A 15,262-nucleotide genomic window follows, 5' to 3' on the forward strand; every position below is an offset into this window, starting at 1 on the left:
GTTACATTTTGTAACCATTTTAGGCTTCACAAACGCCAGAGATTGCAAGAAAATATCAGGATAGAAGGGGATCGAAAACGATAGTTGTAAATGGGGTTTTCTTATAAATAAAATTGAATCAATATCAACAAAAACGGTCCAGAGCTTAAAGTAAATAGCTTGGAGAGTATAAATTAATGCGCTTATTGCTTTATAAGTCACAATTCTAAATAATTCCTGAGCAGCTGTAATAGTTGGGTGGAATAAGTTACAATTTCCAAAGATTAATTTATATGTAAAACACTCTTTAAAGTGTTATTCCATCGATAGTGGCACTCATGGATGAAGATGAACAAATTGCTTTTTAGCAATCAATCATTGCATATGTGATTCAATTGTGATTTAATATTGTTTCAAAAATATATTTAATTATTCGCTTAATTCCTCTGTCAAGGAAGATTTCCCTTATTTATTGTGTTGGACTTGATCGAGACCTAGTTTAAAATTTTAGTCAGACTACATCTCTACAATACTTAAGAGAAAGAACTCTTGGACAAGACTGTACTTAATTAAGAAGGAAGAAAGACACACACTTTGTTTCTATATAAATACAGCAAAAAGCAAAATAACTAAAAATAAAAACAAATTTGTTGTTTCGTAAAGATCATTTTCAAAAACCATTATATCGGTAATTTTTTTAATAGAAAAATACATTTTGAAACACTTTTAACTATGTTTGTTTTTTGATTCTTTTTTTTTCGAAAACAACTTTCGATACTACTGTTGCAAATTTAAAAACACACCTCTTTTTATTTTTGAAAATAAACATATTTCAATGGATATGGATATTTTGAATTATTGTTTAATTTTTGTGTATCAATAATTCATGTTAGAATGAAAAATTATTCATCTGATCTTTGACTTTTGCCGTCTCTCTGTGTATCTCTGGTCAGTGGGTCCTGCTGTTGAGTAGTAGTAAGTCAGGGGCGTAATGCTAAAAAGATTCCTTTCACTTTTGGTTTCAACTTACGTGTCTGTGGTATGTCGAAACCGAAGTTTAATGTTGGATCTGGTGGCGTATTCATTAATGAATTCCCTGTCAACTGTTGTTGTTGTTGCTGTTGTTGTTGTTGCTGTTGCTGAACTGACACAACTCCCTGTTGTTGTTGTTGTGGGCTTTGTGGCATACCAAGTTGATTTGTACTATTCCCGCCCACCATCGGTCCTTGGCCCATACCGAGGGGGCTCTGTGGTGTTCTTAGACCACCACCTCCAGTATTACTTGGATTATTTACACCACCACCGCCGCCGCCACCTGGAATACCGCCGTTATTGACAGCTGCCGCTGATTGCTGCGCTCTCCCACTGACAACTGCTCGCAATTCCTGTCGCACAAACTCCGATGAATTTGAACCATTACCAGCTGCAAGAAGGAAATCAAGAGCTGAAATTAATTGAAAATAGAATAATGGAAGTTTTATTTTAATTTAATTTTTCTCATCATTTTTGTTTGATTTTTTTTTTGCGATTCGATATGAAACACCCTGTGTGTGTGAGTAAAACATTTAAACATAAATATCAATAATAATTTTTGTTAGCCACATTTATGTAATTTACATTTTATATTTCTATTAACAATAATTTTTGTTTTTCTTTTCTGATTTAACCAATTTTATTGATTTATGTATAAACAATTAAATGAATAAATATGTATACGATTAAATTAGTTATTAAATTGGTGATGACTGAATTTACAAAAAAAAATGCAACTAAGTGGTAATGGATTGGATTTGTTCTTATATACGGGTAAATTCTTTTTGTATTTATAAAATATATAATAAATAATGCAAATCAACCAGTACATAAATATTTAAATAATTTGAATACAGCTGAGTGGATGGATTTTAATTAATTTAGTTTTTCTGGGCAAAGCCAAAAGTGCAACCGAAGCGGATTGTAGTGCTCTGTGAATTTGTGGACAAATAATGATAAAATTAATGTAATAACAGGTAGCCACAAAATATATGAATTTATTTACAATTTTGAATAAAACGAACAAACTGAATAGGAAAATATTGAGTGATGTAAAGTTTCAAATAGTTTTTGAGGAATTAAATTGGCTTTTATACATACTTCACTATATTTTAAAATGGTAAGCATTCGGAAAATTATTCAATATAATCTGATTCCATTTCCAGGTTTTAGACAAGGCGATGCACTGTCATGCGACTTCTTCAATATCGTTTTGGAAAGAATTGTGCAAAACTCAATCGTCAACACTAGAGACACAATCTTCCAAATGTCCATCCAATTACTCGGATACGCAGATGATATTGAAAAAATTAGAAGATCAAAGCTTGATGTCAGTGGAGCGTTTTTGAGCATTACGGCGGAAGCGAAGAAAATGGATCAATAGTGGTCAATGAGGGCAAGACCAAGTATATGCTGTCATCAAAAAAGACATTTAACAACGACGTCTTGGACAAAACGTCACCATGGAGCTATAACTGTGAGGTAGTTGAGGAATTTGTCTACCTAGGCACCGCTATAAACTCAGACAACGACACCAGCGCAGAAATCAAATGAAGAATAACTCTTGAAAATCGCTGCTTCTTTGGACTTAGAAGGCAATTGAGTAGTAAAGTCCATCTATAAGACATTCATCATCCCGATTCTCATTTTTGGCGCTGATGCCTAGAGCCTGTTAAAGAAAGCTGAGAGCGTCTTAGGATGCTTCGAGATAGAGAATGGAGGAGAAGATATAACGACGAACTGTACGCGCTGTACAGCGACACTGATCTAGTTAACAGAATTAAAGTCCAACGACTTAGATGGCTAGATCATGTTGAGCGAATGGACTTTCAGCCCAGAAAGTCTTCGAATCACGAGGGACGACGCAGTAGAGGAAGACCGCGACTCAGGTGGCGCACGCAGGTGGGTGAAAACCTCAACCAACTTGACGTGCGAAACTGTAGACAGCTAGGGACCGATCTAGCTGAAGACGCATGTTGGTTTAGGCCCAGGTCCGCCCGGACTGTAGCGCCACCTTCAGTAAATAGGTAGTAATCTGATTCCATTGCCACATAGCGATATTTTAAAATATTATGCTTTTTGGAAATTTGTAATCAAGTTAGATGTTTTTTGAATGAATATTTTGGCAACTCTGTCTTGAATATTTCCACAAGACAATGCACCTATTTACTTTCTAGGATTTACTATAAAATAAATACAAAACATAATTTAAATCTTAAGAGCTCGTAAAAACATTAATAGGAACGTTAACATGTAGAAAATTAAGTATTTAAGAAGTCTTGTCTTGAAAGAAAACGTGATATCAAATTCTAATATACAGATTTTCTGAGATAGAAAGCCGCTATTAAACAGAAAATGAAACAATTCTTCACCTCCTCTGTACATACTTTGCTCTTTAGCTAAGTCATGAACAAAAAAGGAATAGACTTTTTTATCGGTGAGCTATAGAGTTCTTTTAAAATTGGCACCAAGCGTTTTTGGAAACAGTTGAACTCACCCTGGCAAAGTTTTTTAAGACCTTTAATCATTCGTATAAGATATAGTCAAAATTTGCAGAATTAACAAGTTTAAATAGTGGTCAGTTGCTAAGCTCTATTATTAAAACTAACTTCATATATTTAAGCAACACTTTCTCATAAACGTATTGGTTACTTCTTCGCAAATATTTTGTTGCAGAGGAAGGAGGATTGAAATCAGACATCAGTTGGCAGAGTTTGGAAAAAATGATTATGAAACAAATTAAATTACAATTTCTTGGTATCTAAGTATGAAAAAACTTTTTTTTTAAATTATTTTGAAAGGTCACTTGTTGAGTTGAAATTAATGACAAAAAGTTATAATATTTCTCAATTTTGCTACTAGGGTAGGTTTTAGTGGTTGTTGGCTGAAAAAAAGCCTTCATATTCCGAAAAAGATTGTTGGTCTGTTATGATAGCACGTCGATTTTAGGATATTCCCTTTTCTATAAAACATATGGACCTTGCTGCGATGAAACATTTGTTTTATCACTGTACTCCCAAGTAAAGTCTTCTTCTTTGGGATAGGACAGGACATGTCTCTTCCATCTCCAAAAAAACATTTGAAGTAAAAAAAAACCATGAAAATATATTTCAGAATGTTCAGTAAGCGCAACTATACCGGAAAAATTGTGCAATATACCAAAAAAACAAGAGTTGTTTTGAGCGTTTAGCAACCAGCTGTAGCCAAATTTGTTTTGTACTGGTAAAGGTATGTATACCGATGTTTACTTTGTGCATTTAATATATTTTTGCAAGCTCCTCAGCTTAAAGGTTTCTTGGAATAACTTTATGCCTGTTTTGACATCTCCAAAAATAGGCTATTTAGGACTCTTTCAATTTTTTTTTTATATAATTAACACACACTCAAGGGGATATTACTACCCTTATTATGCAGAGGCACAGTGTGAGCACTAGGAATAGGAAAGAGGGTTTAAAAGGAGATGTCGGTGCACATTGGTTTTGAATTCCTGAATATTGAAATGACTAGGAAAGACAGAGTGTGGTAAGGCATTCCACATTCGCGTAGTACGGATAAAGAACGAATCTCTGTATTTGACAGTACGACCGAAGTTGAGCTCGAGGGTATACTGATGAGCATTCCTAGAAGCGGGAGTATTACGGTTCAACTGTTTAAGGGGAGGAATGCAACTGGCTATTTCACTAGAGCATTAGCCGTTAAAATAACGGTAAAAAAGGGTCAGACAAGAGACCTTACGACTATGTTCAAGCGAAGTAAATGAACTTATGATTATATTATCATCTATCAATTTAAATGCCCTACGTTTAATACTATCCAAGAGGCTTAAGTAAGTTGCAGGAGCACCAGCCAAGAGATGGGAGTAATACTCAAGCTTTGGACGTATGTAAGTCTTGTAGATAACAGCCAGATCAGAAGGGGTGAAATATTGCTTGCATCGCCTAAGGAATCCCAAACATCATGCGGCATTTTTGGCGACATCGCGTATGTGATCATTCCACAAGATGTGGTTGGTGACACACATACCGAGAATATCGAGTTGTTCAGTCTCATTGATGCAAGTGCCATCCATGGATCTCGCTTTAACGATACAAGACAGCATTGGGTTTTCGAAGCATTAAATTCCACGCGGATTTTTAATCCCAATTGAACAATGCTGTTTAGGTCAGTATTTAATGAGCTTATCATATTTTGCCGTTGCAGTTCCACATCTGAAGAAGAGGGGTGTGAATCTGAAAACTAATATGAAAAGCTAAGAGTACTATCGTCAACGAAACAATGTATTGGATTAGATGTTGCAGACAGAAGATCATTAATAAAAATGAGAAAGAGTGTTGGAGATAAAACAGAGCCCTGGGGCACACCAGCATTTATTTTATGGTTTTCAGACTTGAATCCATCCAATACTACTTGAATTGAACGATCCGAAAGGTAATACTAATCAATTGAAACAGGGATTTATGAAAACCGAAAGCACGCATTTTCGATAAGAGAGCCTGATGCCAAACCCTATCAAGTGCTTTTGAAATATCAAGTGCAATAATCTTACTTTCTCCAAAACGATGTAAAGATTGCTCCACTGTTCGGTGAGATGAACCATGAGATCACCAGTGGACCTATTGCTACGAAAGCCGTATTGCCGGTCATTAAGAAGCTTTCGATCTTCAAGATATTTCTTGAGATGATCAGCGTTTCCATGACCTTGGACAGAAGGGATGAGAGACAGAAATTCTTATGATTTTTTGGCAGAATGACAGTTTAAAGAATTGTGTCCATTTTACGTTTTCTTAGAACCATGAAAAGACTTCTTTGATAGTAAACCGGTTAGTCTATAACACGCTTAATTGCGCAGGCATAAACACACTAACGTAGGCACTAAACTCCATATCTCTTAAGTTAAATCAGAAACAGCGAAGACGAATTTCAATAGTCTAAATTTATCTATTTTTTTTACGAGATACTGTGAAAAGGGAAATCAAGTCCAATAAAAACATTTTCGAAGTCAAAATAAACTGAATTTCCGTGTTATACATTTAAATTTTGGAAATTTTTAATTCGACTAGTTGAGTCGGTGTGATTTGATTTCGACAAGAGGGAATATTTTTAAAACAGAAATAATTCCAATTATAGAAAATAAAGCATAACTTATTTTGGAAAAGACTTGGTTTGCAAGAGCTTGCAGCTTCTAATTCATATTTGACGAATCGGCTTTAAAAACTATCGTTCAACGCAACAAATTTCTTCTCTATAACATTTCGAGTAAAATAATTTGGAGACACATTTTCGACTGTGCTTAGGCCCATAGCAATATCAGTCTTTTCCAACCAGTATTTGAAAACTGCTTTCCGCAAAGGAAATAAAGTTCACATCAATACAATCCAAAAAAAAGGAACTAATGTTTAATTGAAAAGCACAAGAAATTGTAGGAATAATGACAATCAACAAAATTGTTTATTGATGGATGCGCAACATATCATCTTCTTTAATTTCACTTGAAGTGATTTCGAAAAGTATTTGCAATTATAAAATCGATTGGAAGAAAACAATTTCACTCGCTTTTAAAGTTAGCTCTCGGTTCCAGGAATTTAGCTGAATATCAGATTTTAGTTTCTGTCAAATGTAAGATCTTGGGAACAAAAATTGTTGTTTTCGTCGAAAAAAAAGAATCATATCATTTGAAACAGACGGAAACTAAGCTTACGAAAAACCATCGAAAGGAAGAAGTTTACTTTTGCATAAGTTAGAACCTTGTCCACTTTTTAAATCAAAAAACATGATACAACAACAACAGTTATAGATATTAAAAAATTTTAAACATCACTTTTGTTATTTCACTCTTAACAAATTTAAACATTAAACATTTTCGAAAACACCCAATTCTTATACAACAAAAGAAAAAAGTAACAAAACATTTATTATGACAATCAACGACTATGAATTAATTTTTACAAATGACTTTCTTCTATGGTTTTATGTTAAAATGAAACATTTATATACAATATACAAATATAAATATACGCATATGGATTCATGGAAATGGGTGTTATTAATTTAATTTTTTTATTAATTTATGTGCAGCTATTATGAGTTATTAACAAAAATCAATTACTCTTCTTTTCCATTACAGAATTTACAAATTTAGACAAAAACAATTTGAATTTTTGTTTTTTTTTTTTTGTTTTAATGTTACAGTGCAGGTGGTGGGTATAGTGTATAATTTTAAGCTTATATTGTGGGAAGATCAAAAATTCAAAAATAGTGCAAAATAAAATTTTGTTTAAGTTTTTATGTATACATTTATTAATCAACAATATTATTTGATTTACAATATAAAAGAGAAAAAGAGCAATTGAGGGTGGTGGAGAGGTTTTAATTATTATTATTATTATTAATAAATTTTAATTGTAATTTATTTTGAGAGGGTTGAGGGGGTTTGTTTATAATTTTATATTATTAAACTGAGTGACCAAAACATGAAGTTGACGGTCTTACCGGTCTGATTGCGACCATAGAAATCATTTGGCGGTGGCCCTTGTCCAGCATGTTGCATGCTATTGTACATCATGCCATAGCCGCCGCCGCCGCCCGTACCATCCGATCCACCAAAAGAACGGGGTGAGCCTGTGTTGTTTAACAATTTTCAATTTATTAGAATTTTGTTTTAATTTTTGATTACTTTCATATTTTTATTTCTTATAATTTATGTTTTTCTTTTGATTTTTGTTTTTTTTTTTTCTATTTGTAAAGCTAACAATTTTTTTTTTAATGGATGATTTTATGGAACGAAGTGTGTGGATCATTTTATGATTTATAAATTAATATATATATATAAGTGGTGGCTAGGGATGTACATTATTTTTGTATTTAGTTTCGAATTAGAATGGTTATTGTTAGGTAATGACAAAATTTGATATTATTAAGAGCACAGTTCAAAAACGCAACTAACTAGAAGTGGAGAATCAAACACAAGTGGAACTTTCAGAACTGTAAGTAATCAGCAGCGCATTTTCATAGCAATTCAAAGATTGGCTTAAGCAATGAAGATTGACAAGTTGTTATTCATGATCCAGTGTATAGATTAGCATTGTGTTTTGTTTCCGCAATTAAATTGGGAATTTTTGAAGCCAAAAGATAGCGTAAGAAGTGAATCCAAGGAAAGAGGCTATCGATCTTATACCGACCATGCAATAGGCTGCAGAAAAGTGGGCAGGTTCAGACAACATGAGGGACTGAAGGTAAGGCAAGGTTTAGTATCTATTAGCCAGGTGCGAAAAATATTGCCTTTAAATTAAAAAAAAAAAGTATTGGAAAGTTGACTGAAAATAAGTCAACAAACATCTTCCTAACTATAAAGCTAGGCAATATTCCGTAGTAACCTAGGGCTTTTTTGTGAATTACAAATTTCAACCATTTCTATGCGAGTCATTTCAAGGATGAAGGGGACATTCAGTTTGTATGCCGATTCCGAACTGCACATTTTAGAAAACACTTTTCAAGACAAGAATTACTTTTAGAAAACTTGTCAATTCCTCACCCTGGCACAGGCAGGGAGTGAACCAAAGACCCCTAGCATAACAGTTTTACGCACTAACCATCACACCACGGGTACAAAAATCAAGTGAACTTATGTTAGAGGGTCATGTTTTTTTCATTCAACTGAGTGCTGAGCTTTAATTTCATAATTCTCTTATTTTTATAACAATACAAAACACAACTTATTCAAGACTTGTACCTTGTTTGAGGAGTTGTTTCTAGATAATAATAAATTTAAGACGAACAAAAATGCAGTTGACTGTAAATAAAATTCCTTATGTCAGACATGCTCCAGCTCATTGAAAATTGAATTGGCACAAAAAGAATATATCAAGAAAACGGTAGACCACATTTCGGACTTTATGAATAAACATTTAAGGAGATCTTCCATAAGATAAATATAGAATATAAGATCAACTCTTCAATTGAAAATTGTAAAATTAAAAAATTCTAGTTTTCATTTTGATTTGACATCTCAAAACTGTGCTCTTTTGTATTCCTTTAAATTTTGTCATTTTTATTCTTATCTTATAACTAAGTAAGAACTTGTTTAATTTTTATAAACTACTTAGTTATCTAAAGACTGATTATAGAGAAAAATACCTGGCAAATGTTGCGTGGCTTGAGGTACACTTGTTTGCCGTTGCATTCGCTGCAATTGCTGTGCGCTAAACACATTCCCAGGCGGTCCATATGGTGATTGGGGACTTGGTGAGGTAGGTCCAGGAAATCCGTCAGCACTTTGTTGTGGAAATGAATTTTGTCGTTGCATATTACCAGCGCCACCAGGTGAATTTAATGAACGTCTTTGTGTTTGAAATTGTCTGTATGGACTGACACCCTGTTGTTTTGTTACATCAAATATACGAACATAAAACAAAAACACGAAAAACATACAAAAATAAAATAGAAATTAGTAAAAGTTTCAATTATTTTTAAAATTCCACCTTATGTCCCACCTGCAACTGAGCACTCAGCATGGGATTGTGCTGCTGCAGGGAGATCCTTGAATTGTTATTTCCACCACCTCCTCCATTATTGTTGGATCCATTACCACCAACGCCAACACCAACACCACCAGATGCTGTATTCCATTGTTGTGGGGATACTCCACCAGCACCTGTGGCAACTGATTGAGCATTCACGTTGAATGGTGGCAGGCGTGGTGATAGCTGGGCAGCTGTATTATTTCCAACGACATTTTGAAAGGCCATTTGTTGCTGTTGTTGCTGCTGTTGTTGTTGTTGTTGCTGCTGCTGCTGTTGGATTTGAGAGAGTTGTTGTTGTTGCTGCGGCGACAAACGCTGGCCATTGTTGGTGAATTGTTGCTGGAAGCCTATCAAAGTGAAGTCGTATTTAGAATACATTTTAACACAAGTGGAATTTGAAAACAACTCACCTGCATTCGATTGTGGACTAAAGGGTGCACCTCTCTGTCCAGGACTCAATTGCTGCTGAATCATGCTTTGGGCATAGCTCGGACTTAGTTGGGAGTCGGGTGGCATGTTGTTGCGAGATAGTGAGACATTTGGCGCTACAGTATTATTCAACAGTGAACCGATGTTATTCAAGCCTGGATTTAAACCTATAAGAAGAGGAAGATGAATATTAAGAGAGATGATCACGATATGAATATTTCCATTAACACTTACACAACTGATCTCCACGCGCAGTTGCACTCTCTGGAACGAGAAGATGTTGCTTTTGTTGCTGCTGCAAGAGGCGTTCTTTTTGGGCGGCTTGCATCATTCGATCGCGATTCAATCGCGACACCGGAATTGAGGTAATATTTCCATTCGAGAGCTGAAAACGAATATTTCTTGGCGGCTGATACATAGGCGGAGGATGTTGGAAACCCTGGAAAGAATCATAGAATTTAAAATAAAGCCATTAAGATCACTGGCGTAAGTTAAACTAACCTGATTTGCCTGCATATTCTGGAGTTGCTGTTGCTGCTGTTGAGTCATTCCACCACCAACACTCAACTGCTGGGAGTAGGGCGGTGGCGGTCGACTATTGAATGCTGAAGCTTCCACTTGCATCAATGACTTTTGAATTTCATTGATGGCGATTTTTTCGTTTAGTTCTTGCTGCGACAGCACGTGGTTTGTATTGCCGAATTGCTGTTCTGGAATATTACAATCGGGCACACAGTCGATGACATAGTTGAGGATATTTGCTAATTCAGGATCGAATTCGGAATTCTGGTGGTGCTGTTGCTGCTGCTGGTGTTGTTGCATTGCATGCATTTGACTATTGGTGGAGATGGTGACACCTCCACCGCTAACGCCTGCACCCACCATGGCCGCTGAGGTGGGGGCAGATGTCACAGATGAGATGCTGCCACTAAAAGACGCCAGGGACACTGAGCTGGCCGAGGCAGCGGCTACTGCTGCCGCTGAGGCCGACACAGACGACGTAGATGAGGTAGCTGAACCGAATGGGGAGGCACGGTGGTCCAATTGGTAGGCAGCGGTGGCGGCGGAATTGGCACCCCCACTCGATGATTGAGGTCGTTGTATTGATGAGGTCGCGGATGGTGACTGGAGCGAGGAGTTTTTGGCTTGATCTTGGAGCTGCAGTTGTTGCTGTTGTTGTTGTTGCTGTTGGGCAGCTTGTTGTTGTTGTTGTTGTGTGAGGTAGGCATCGGAAGGCTGCTTGCGTCCACGGCCAGTGGTGGGGTTCGCATGCGAGTTGTTTGCTGCAGCCGCTGCGGCCGCAGCAGCAGCTGCTGCCGCCGCGGCTGCTGACTGTTGTTGAGTGACTACATTGGCTGTATTGGTTGGAGGTACCTTCAGCTGCAGACCACCCAATCCGGACGAACTGCTGACCCGATTCACTGAAGGCGTGATGTCCGGAATGATCTTCACGCCAGGCGATGACGAAAGCACTGGCATCTTTGTGGATTTCTCCAGCAACGAGGCCAACATTCGATTGCTCTCACGTAATTTTGAAGGCTTGTCATCGGAGCGCTTAGCGGCCTTGCCATCGTCGGGTTCGTTTGAGGGACGTTTTCGCTTGCCAGGTTCTTCCAATTGGATTTTAAGAAACCGTTTGAGATCCTCTGAACTCATGTTGTTCGGATTTTGGTGATTGAGGTGGTGATGATGGTCTTTGGGTCCGTCGTCTTTTTGCAGCTGACGCATAAGTTCACTACCCGGTCGTACTTTAGATTGCGAATCGTCATCTTCGCTTTTTTCATTCAAGAGCTGCAAGCAGGTCCAAAAGGTTCATGAGGAATCATGAGAAATGTACTGTTTTGTGTTTACTTACCGAAAGCAGCATGCGATTATTGGTATTTGTTTGCTTTGGAATTGTATTGCCGTACATTCGATTAGCCAAACCAGACGCATTCATCTTGAAAGGTACTCCAGGAGCTACAATACTGTCTTTGTCTTCCTCAGAGTTCAATAAGCCCTGTAAGCAAAATGGATGAATTAATTAAAAGTGCACATACCAGCTTTTTCCTTTCAAACTTACTTTGAGTATGTGATTGTCATTCTCGGGCTCATCGCCACCTCCCATTCCGGATCCAAGCATTCCTCCAGACTGTCCACCTGTTGGTTGATTTGGTTTCAATGTTAGCAAGTGACGCAATCGCTCCGAGTCCGTACTGTTGCCACTGCCACTTGATCCACTCGGATTCCCGCCAGCTCCTACACTGTTGTTTCCGTTGTTGGATCCTCCATTGTTGTGCAACAGATTGTGATGTTGCTCCTTTCCCATCGAAGAATCCTTGTCGTCGAAATTGGGAAACACGAAACCATGATACGCTCCGTTGTTGTTGTTGTTTATGCTGTTGCTATTGTTGTTGTTATTGTTGTTCTGCTGGGGACTCGGTTGACTTGCAACACTGTGCTGCGACGACAATTGATACGGAGTAGATGGAGACTGACACACGCCATGCGCGGCAGGACTAAACGCCTGTCCCGAGGGCGGGCGAGGAGTAGTCACTGGTGTGGCAACGCTCGTTCGTGAATTCGGTCTAGAGTCGCCCCAAGCTACGGATTCTATTTCGAAGGAGGAATGTGGAAAATCAAAATCGAAAGTTTCTGGCATATAGAAATTGTTTGTTGTGTTATCCGGGCCAGAGGGCGAATTAGTGAAAGCCGTTACAAGGCCAGTTCGCGGCGAGGCTTGCACCTGACCGCCACCGTTTATCACCGAAGTCATCAATGGTCCGCCGACGTTAGTCGTTGTGGTGTGGTGATGACTCGTGCTGGGCATCAAACTCTGTGATGATGACGACGATGAGTCAATCGATGAGGGACACATCGATGAAGCTATCGACGATACCATTGAATTGCCAGCCGGCTGCGGCGCGTTGGGATTGACATTGTTGTCATCTCCCTGGCCGAGCAGAGTCTGCCACGACATGATGTAGTCAGTTTCGCCGGGAGTGCTGTTCGGGAAGAGTCTTGAGTTAGCCTTGACGTGCATATACACGTCGGGAGATCCCAAACGCAGTCGAAACGGCCTCGATGTATAGCTATTCAGATTTGCATTGCCGCCAGAATCTTGTACGTCTTTCATGTGACACTTAAGGTTACTAAGGTCGTTGATGTGACACAAATCCTGAATTAGACTCCCTCGGGATTTGGATATGTAATCGGCAAAGGCTGTCCGCAACGCCGATGTATCGGTCTGCAGAATTTTACCATGCAAATCGAGCTTAAAGGTCAGCTGTTCCAGAGAACGCTGCACAACGTGTTGTTGAATGTTCATTTCGAGTGGTGATTCATCCTCGGGGCGTGTGATTAGACAAAGGAGTGACGACGAATCATCACCATCATCTAAAATAAAGAGAATTTTGTTTTTATAAATTGGAGAGTGATAAAAACCTCAAGCAACTTACCTTTAACTGGCGCAGCAATCAATACAACTTCTTCATATTTATCACCCCGCGTGAGACTTTTTTGGTCCATAGCATCATTGGCCCTATCTTTGACTAACATTCGAACCTTTGTCGAAATGCTGCGCTTGCCCTTTAGCTGCATCTGTTGCTGCTGCTGTTGTTGAGTATCATCTTGATCACCCCAGCCCAAAGCCAGGGAATTGCTACTGCTGTTGCTGTTATTATTACCGCCGCTATTTTGGTATGACATAGTATTTAGGATTGGATTCAATTTGGCATGATCAGCGCTATGCAGGTACGAGTATATTGGCTGCTTATGCAGCTCTGACTTCTCATAACCAAAGAGATCGCGTACGTTTTGGGTGCAAGTTTCGATGCAACCGTCTGAGTTTATTTGCAACAATACCCAACCAACTGAGGAAATGTAGAATTCGATAGCTTCGAAATATGCTGATATTTCGGGAACTTGACCATTCAACGATGGTTCGGGCAGTGGAGGTTCGGTCGATGAGATGTCACCCTGTTGAACCGGATGTATGGTGCAATTATCGGTTGCACACCGGGCACAACGATTCGAACTTGATGTCGAAGATGCGTTGGCGCCTGTTGATGTTATTAGTGAGGGAGATGCCCCAGGATTCGCTCCAGACGATGATGTTGTATTATTTGCTAATGATGATGACGACGACGAGGAAATGTCGCGAGATTGACCCTTATCGCAAATATCGCGATACTGAAAAGACAAAAAAAAAATAAAATGACATCATTAATAAATTTATTGCTTGTTGTTTCTGGAGCAAAAAAAAAATACTTATTATTATGTAATTGCATTTCTGAATCACATGAATGACGCTCAACAAGGACTATAGATAAGTAATATGTTCCTTGTTAAAATACGAGACCTTAAGTGTCAAAGAAAGACCTAAAAGGCGAAATACAAATTATACACATCTGCTGGTATTCCAATTCAAATTGCTTTTTTATCAAGCTATCAATGATCTCTGAAGAACAGCTGACTCAAACTACGATATGTAGGTAGGTATTTATCCGGTTTTGGTTGTTCATAAACATGCACACAGAGGATCATTTGAGTGCCATGAATATACAAATTCAACCAAATCCGAATTCATAGATATTTGGACAGCCGGCTCGACGCGGTGCCACGAGCAATGTTTCATAGACATTTTGTCGGTCAATACTGCCAATGTAATTTTTGATACGTGAAGTGATAAATTGGTCAGTTTATATTTCTAAGATTAAAGAGATTTCCGTATTCTCAGAAATATAAACAACATTTCTCACTTTGGCTCAACTTTCCATTACCGCAGCACGAATTTCGACTCGCGGTTTTTTTTATTCGATAGATATGTGCAAATAAATAATAACTATAGCAATTTAAGAGCGAGGAAACATTTATTTCTATTTTTAATTAATTTTTAAAGTTCACTTTTTTCCATACAAAACACTCAAAAATGGTTGATTTTGACATTTCTTCCCTGTTTTTTGTTCAGTGTTGCCATACTTGTTTTTTTTTTTTGGTAATTTCTTTTATTTTAGTGCTCAAATGGAAAAGTACTTTGCATATACCCAAACTCGCACCCACCCCAAATCCTATAGTGACCCCAAGCAGGGGGGTTGCAGGGGGGCAGCATGCCCCCCTTACATACCTAGCTATTAGTAAGCCGTGCTATCAGTTAAAAAAAACTTGTTTTAGGCTCAAAAAATGCAATACAAAAAAGTAGGGTTAAGTCCGAAAAAGAAAATATTTTTTTTTATGACTTAAAGTTGTTTCCTCGCCCTAATATTTAAAACATGTTCTATTGAGACCCCTATCTAACTGTAAAAAAAAAATCAGAAGGAAATTCG

The 15,262-nt window shown here is 37.7% G+C and overlaps 1 protein-coding gene across 10 annotated transcripts in view; it reads right to left on the reverse strand.

Annotated features, from left to right (window-relative positions):
* Nucleotides 1–15,262, reverse strand: part of LOC129945021 (uncharacterized protein DDB_G0283357) — a 353,725-nt gene that overhangs the window by 3,209 nt on the left and 335,254 nt on the right. For 4 of the 10 annotated variants that reach the window (XM_056056442.1, XM_056054913.1, XM_056055674.1 and 1 more), the window contains 10 exons: nt 13,397–14,129; nt 12,022–13,334; nt 11,815–11,958; nt 10,461–11,750; nt 10,194–10,398; nt 9,941–10,126; nt 9,489–9,877; nt 9,145–9,382; nt 7,501–7,629; nt 1,010–1,423 (listed from right to left, as the gene is read on the reverse strand). In XM_056056442.1, coding sequence (XP_055912417.1) covers nt 1,010–1,423; nt 7,501–7,629; nt 9,145–9,382; nt 9,489–9,877; nt 9,941–10,126; nt 10,194–10,398; nt 10,461–11,750; nt 11,815–11,958; nt 12,022–13,334; nt 13,397–14,129 — 5,041 coding nt within the window. The remainder of the gene's footprint in view (nt 1–1,009; nt 1,424–7,500; nt 7,630–9,144; nt 9,383–9,488; nt 9,878–9,940; nt 10,127–10,193; nt 10,399–10,460; nt 11,751–11,814; nt 11,959–12,021; nt 13,335–13,396; nt 14,130–15,262) is intronic. The other 6 variants (XM_056058698.1, XM_056061655.1, XM_056057182.1 and 3 more) reach the window with 6 other exon arrangements.

This window comes from Eupeodes corollae, chromosome 1, assembly GCF_945859685.1.
Source record: "Eupeodes corollae chromosome 1, idEupCoro1.1, whole genome shotgun sequence".
Lineage (NCBI taxonomy): Eukaryota > Metazoa > Arthropoda > Insecta > Diptera > Syrphidae > Eupeodes > Eupeodes corollae.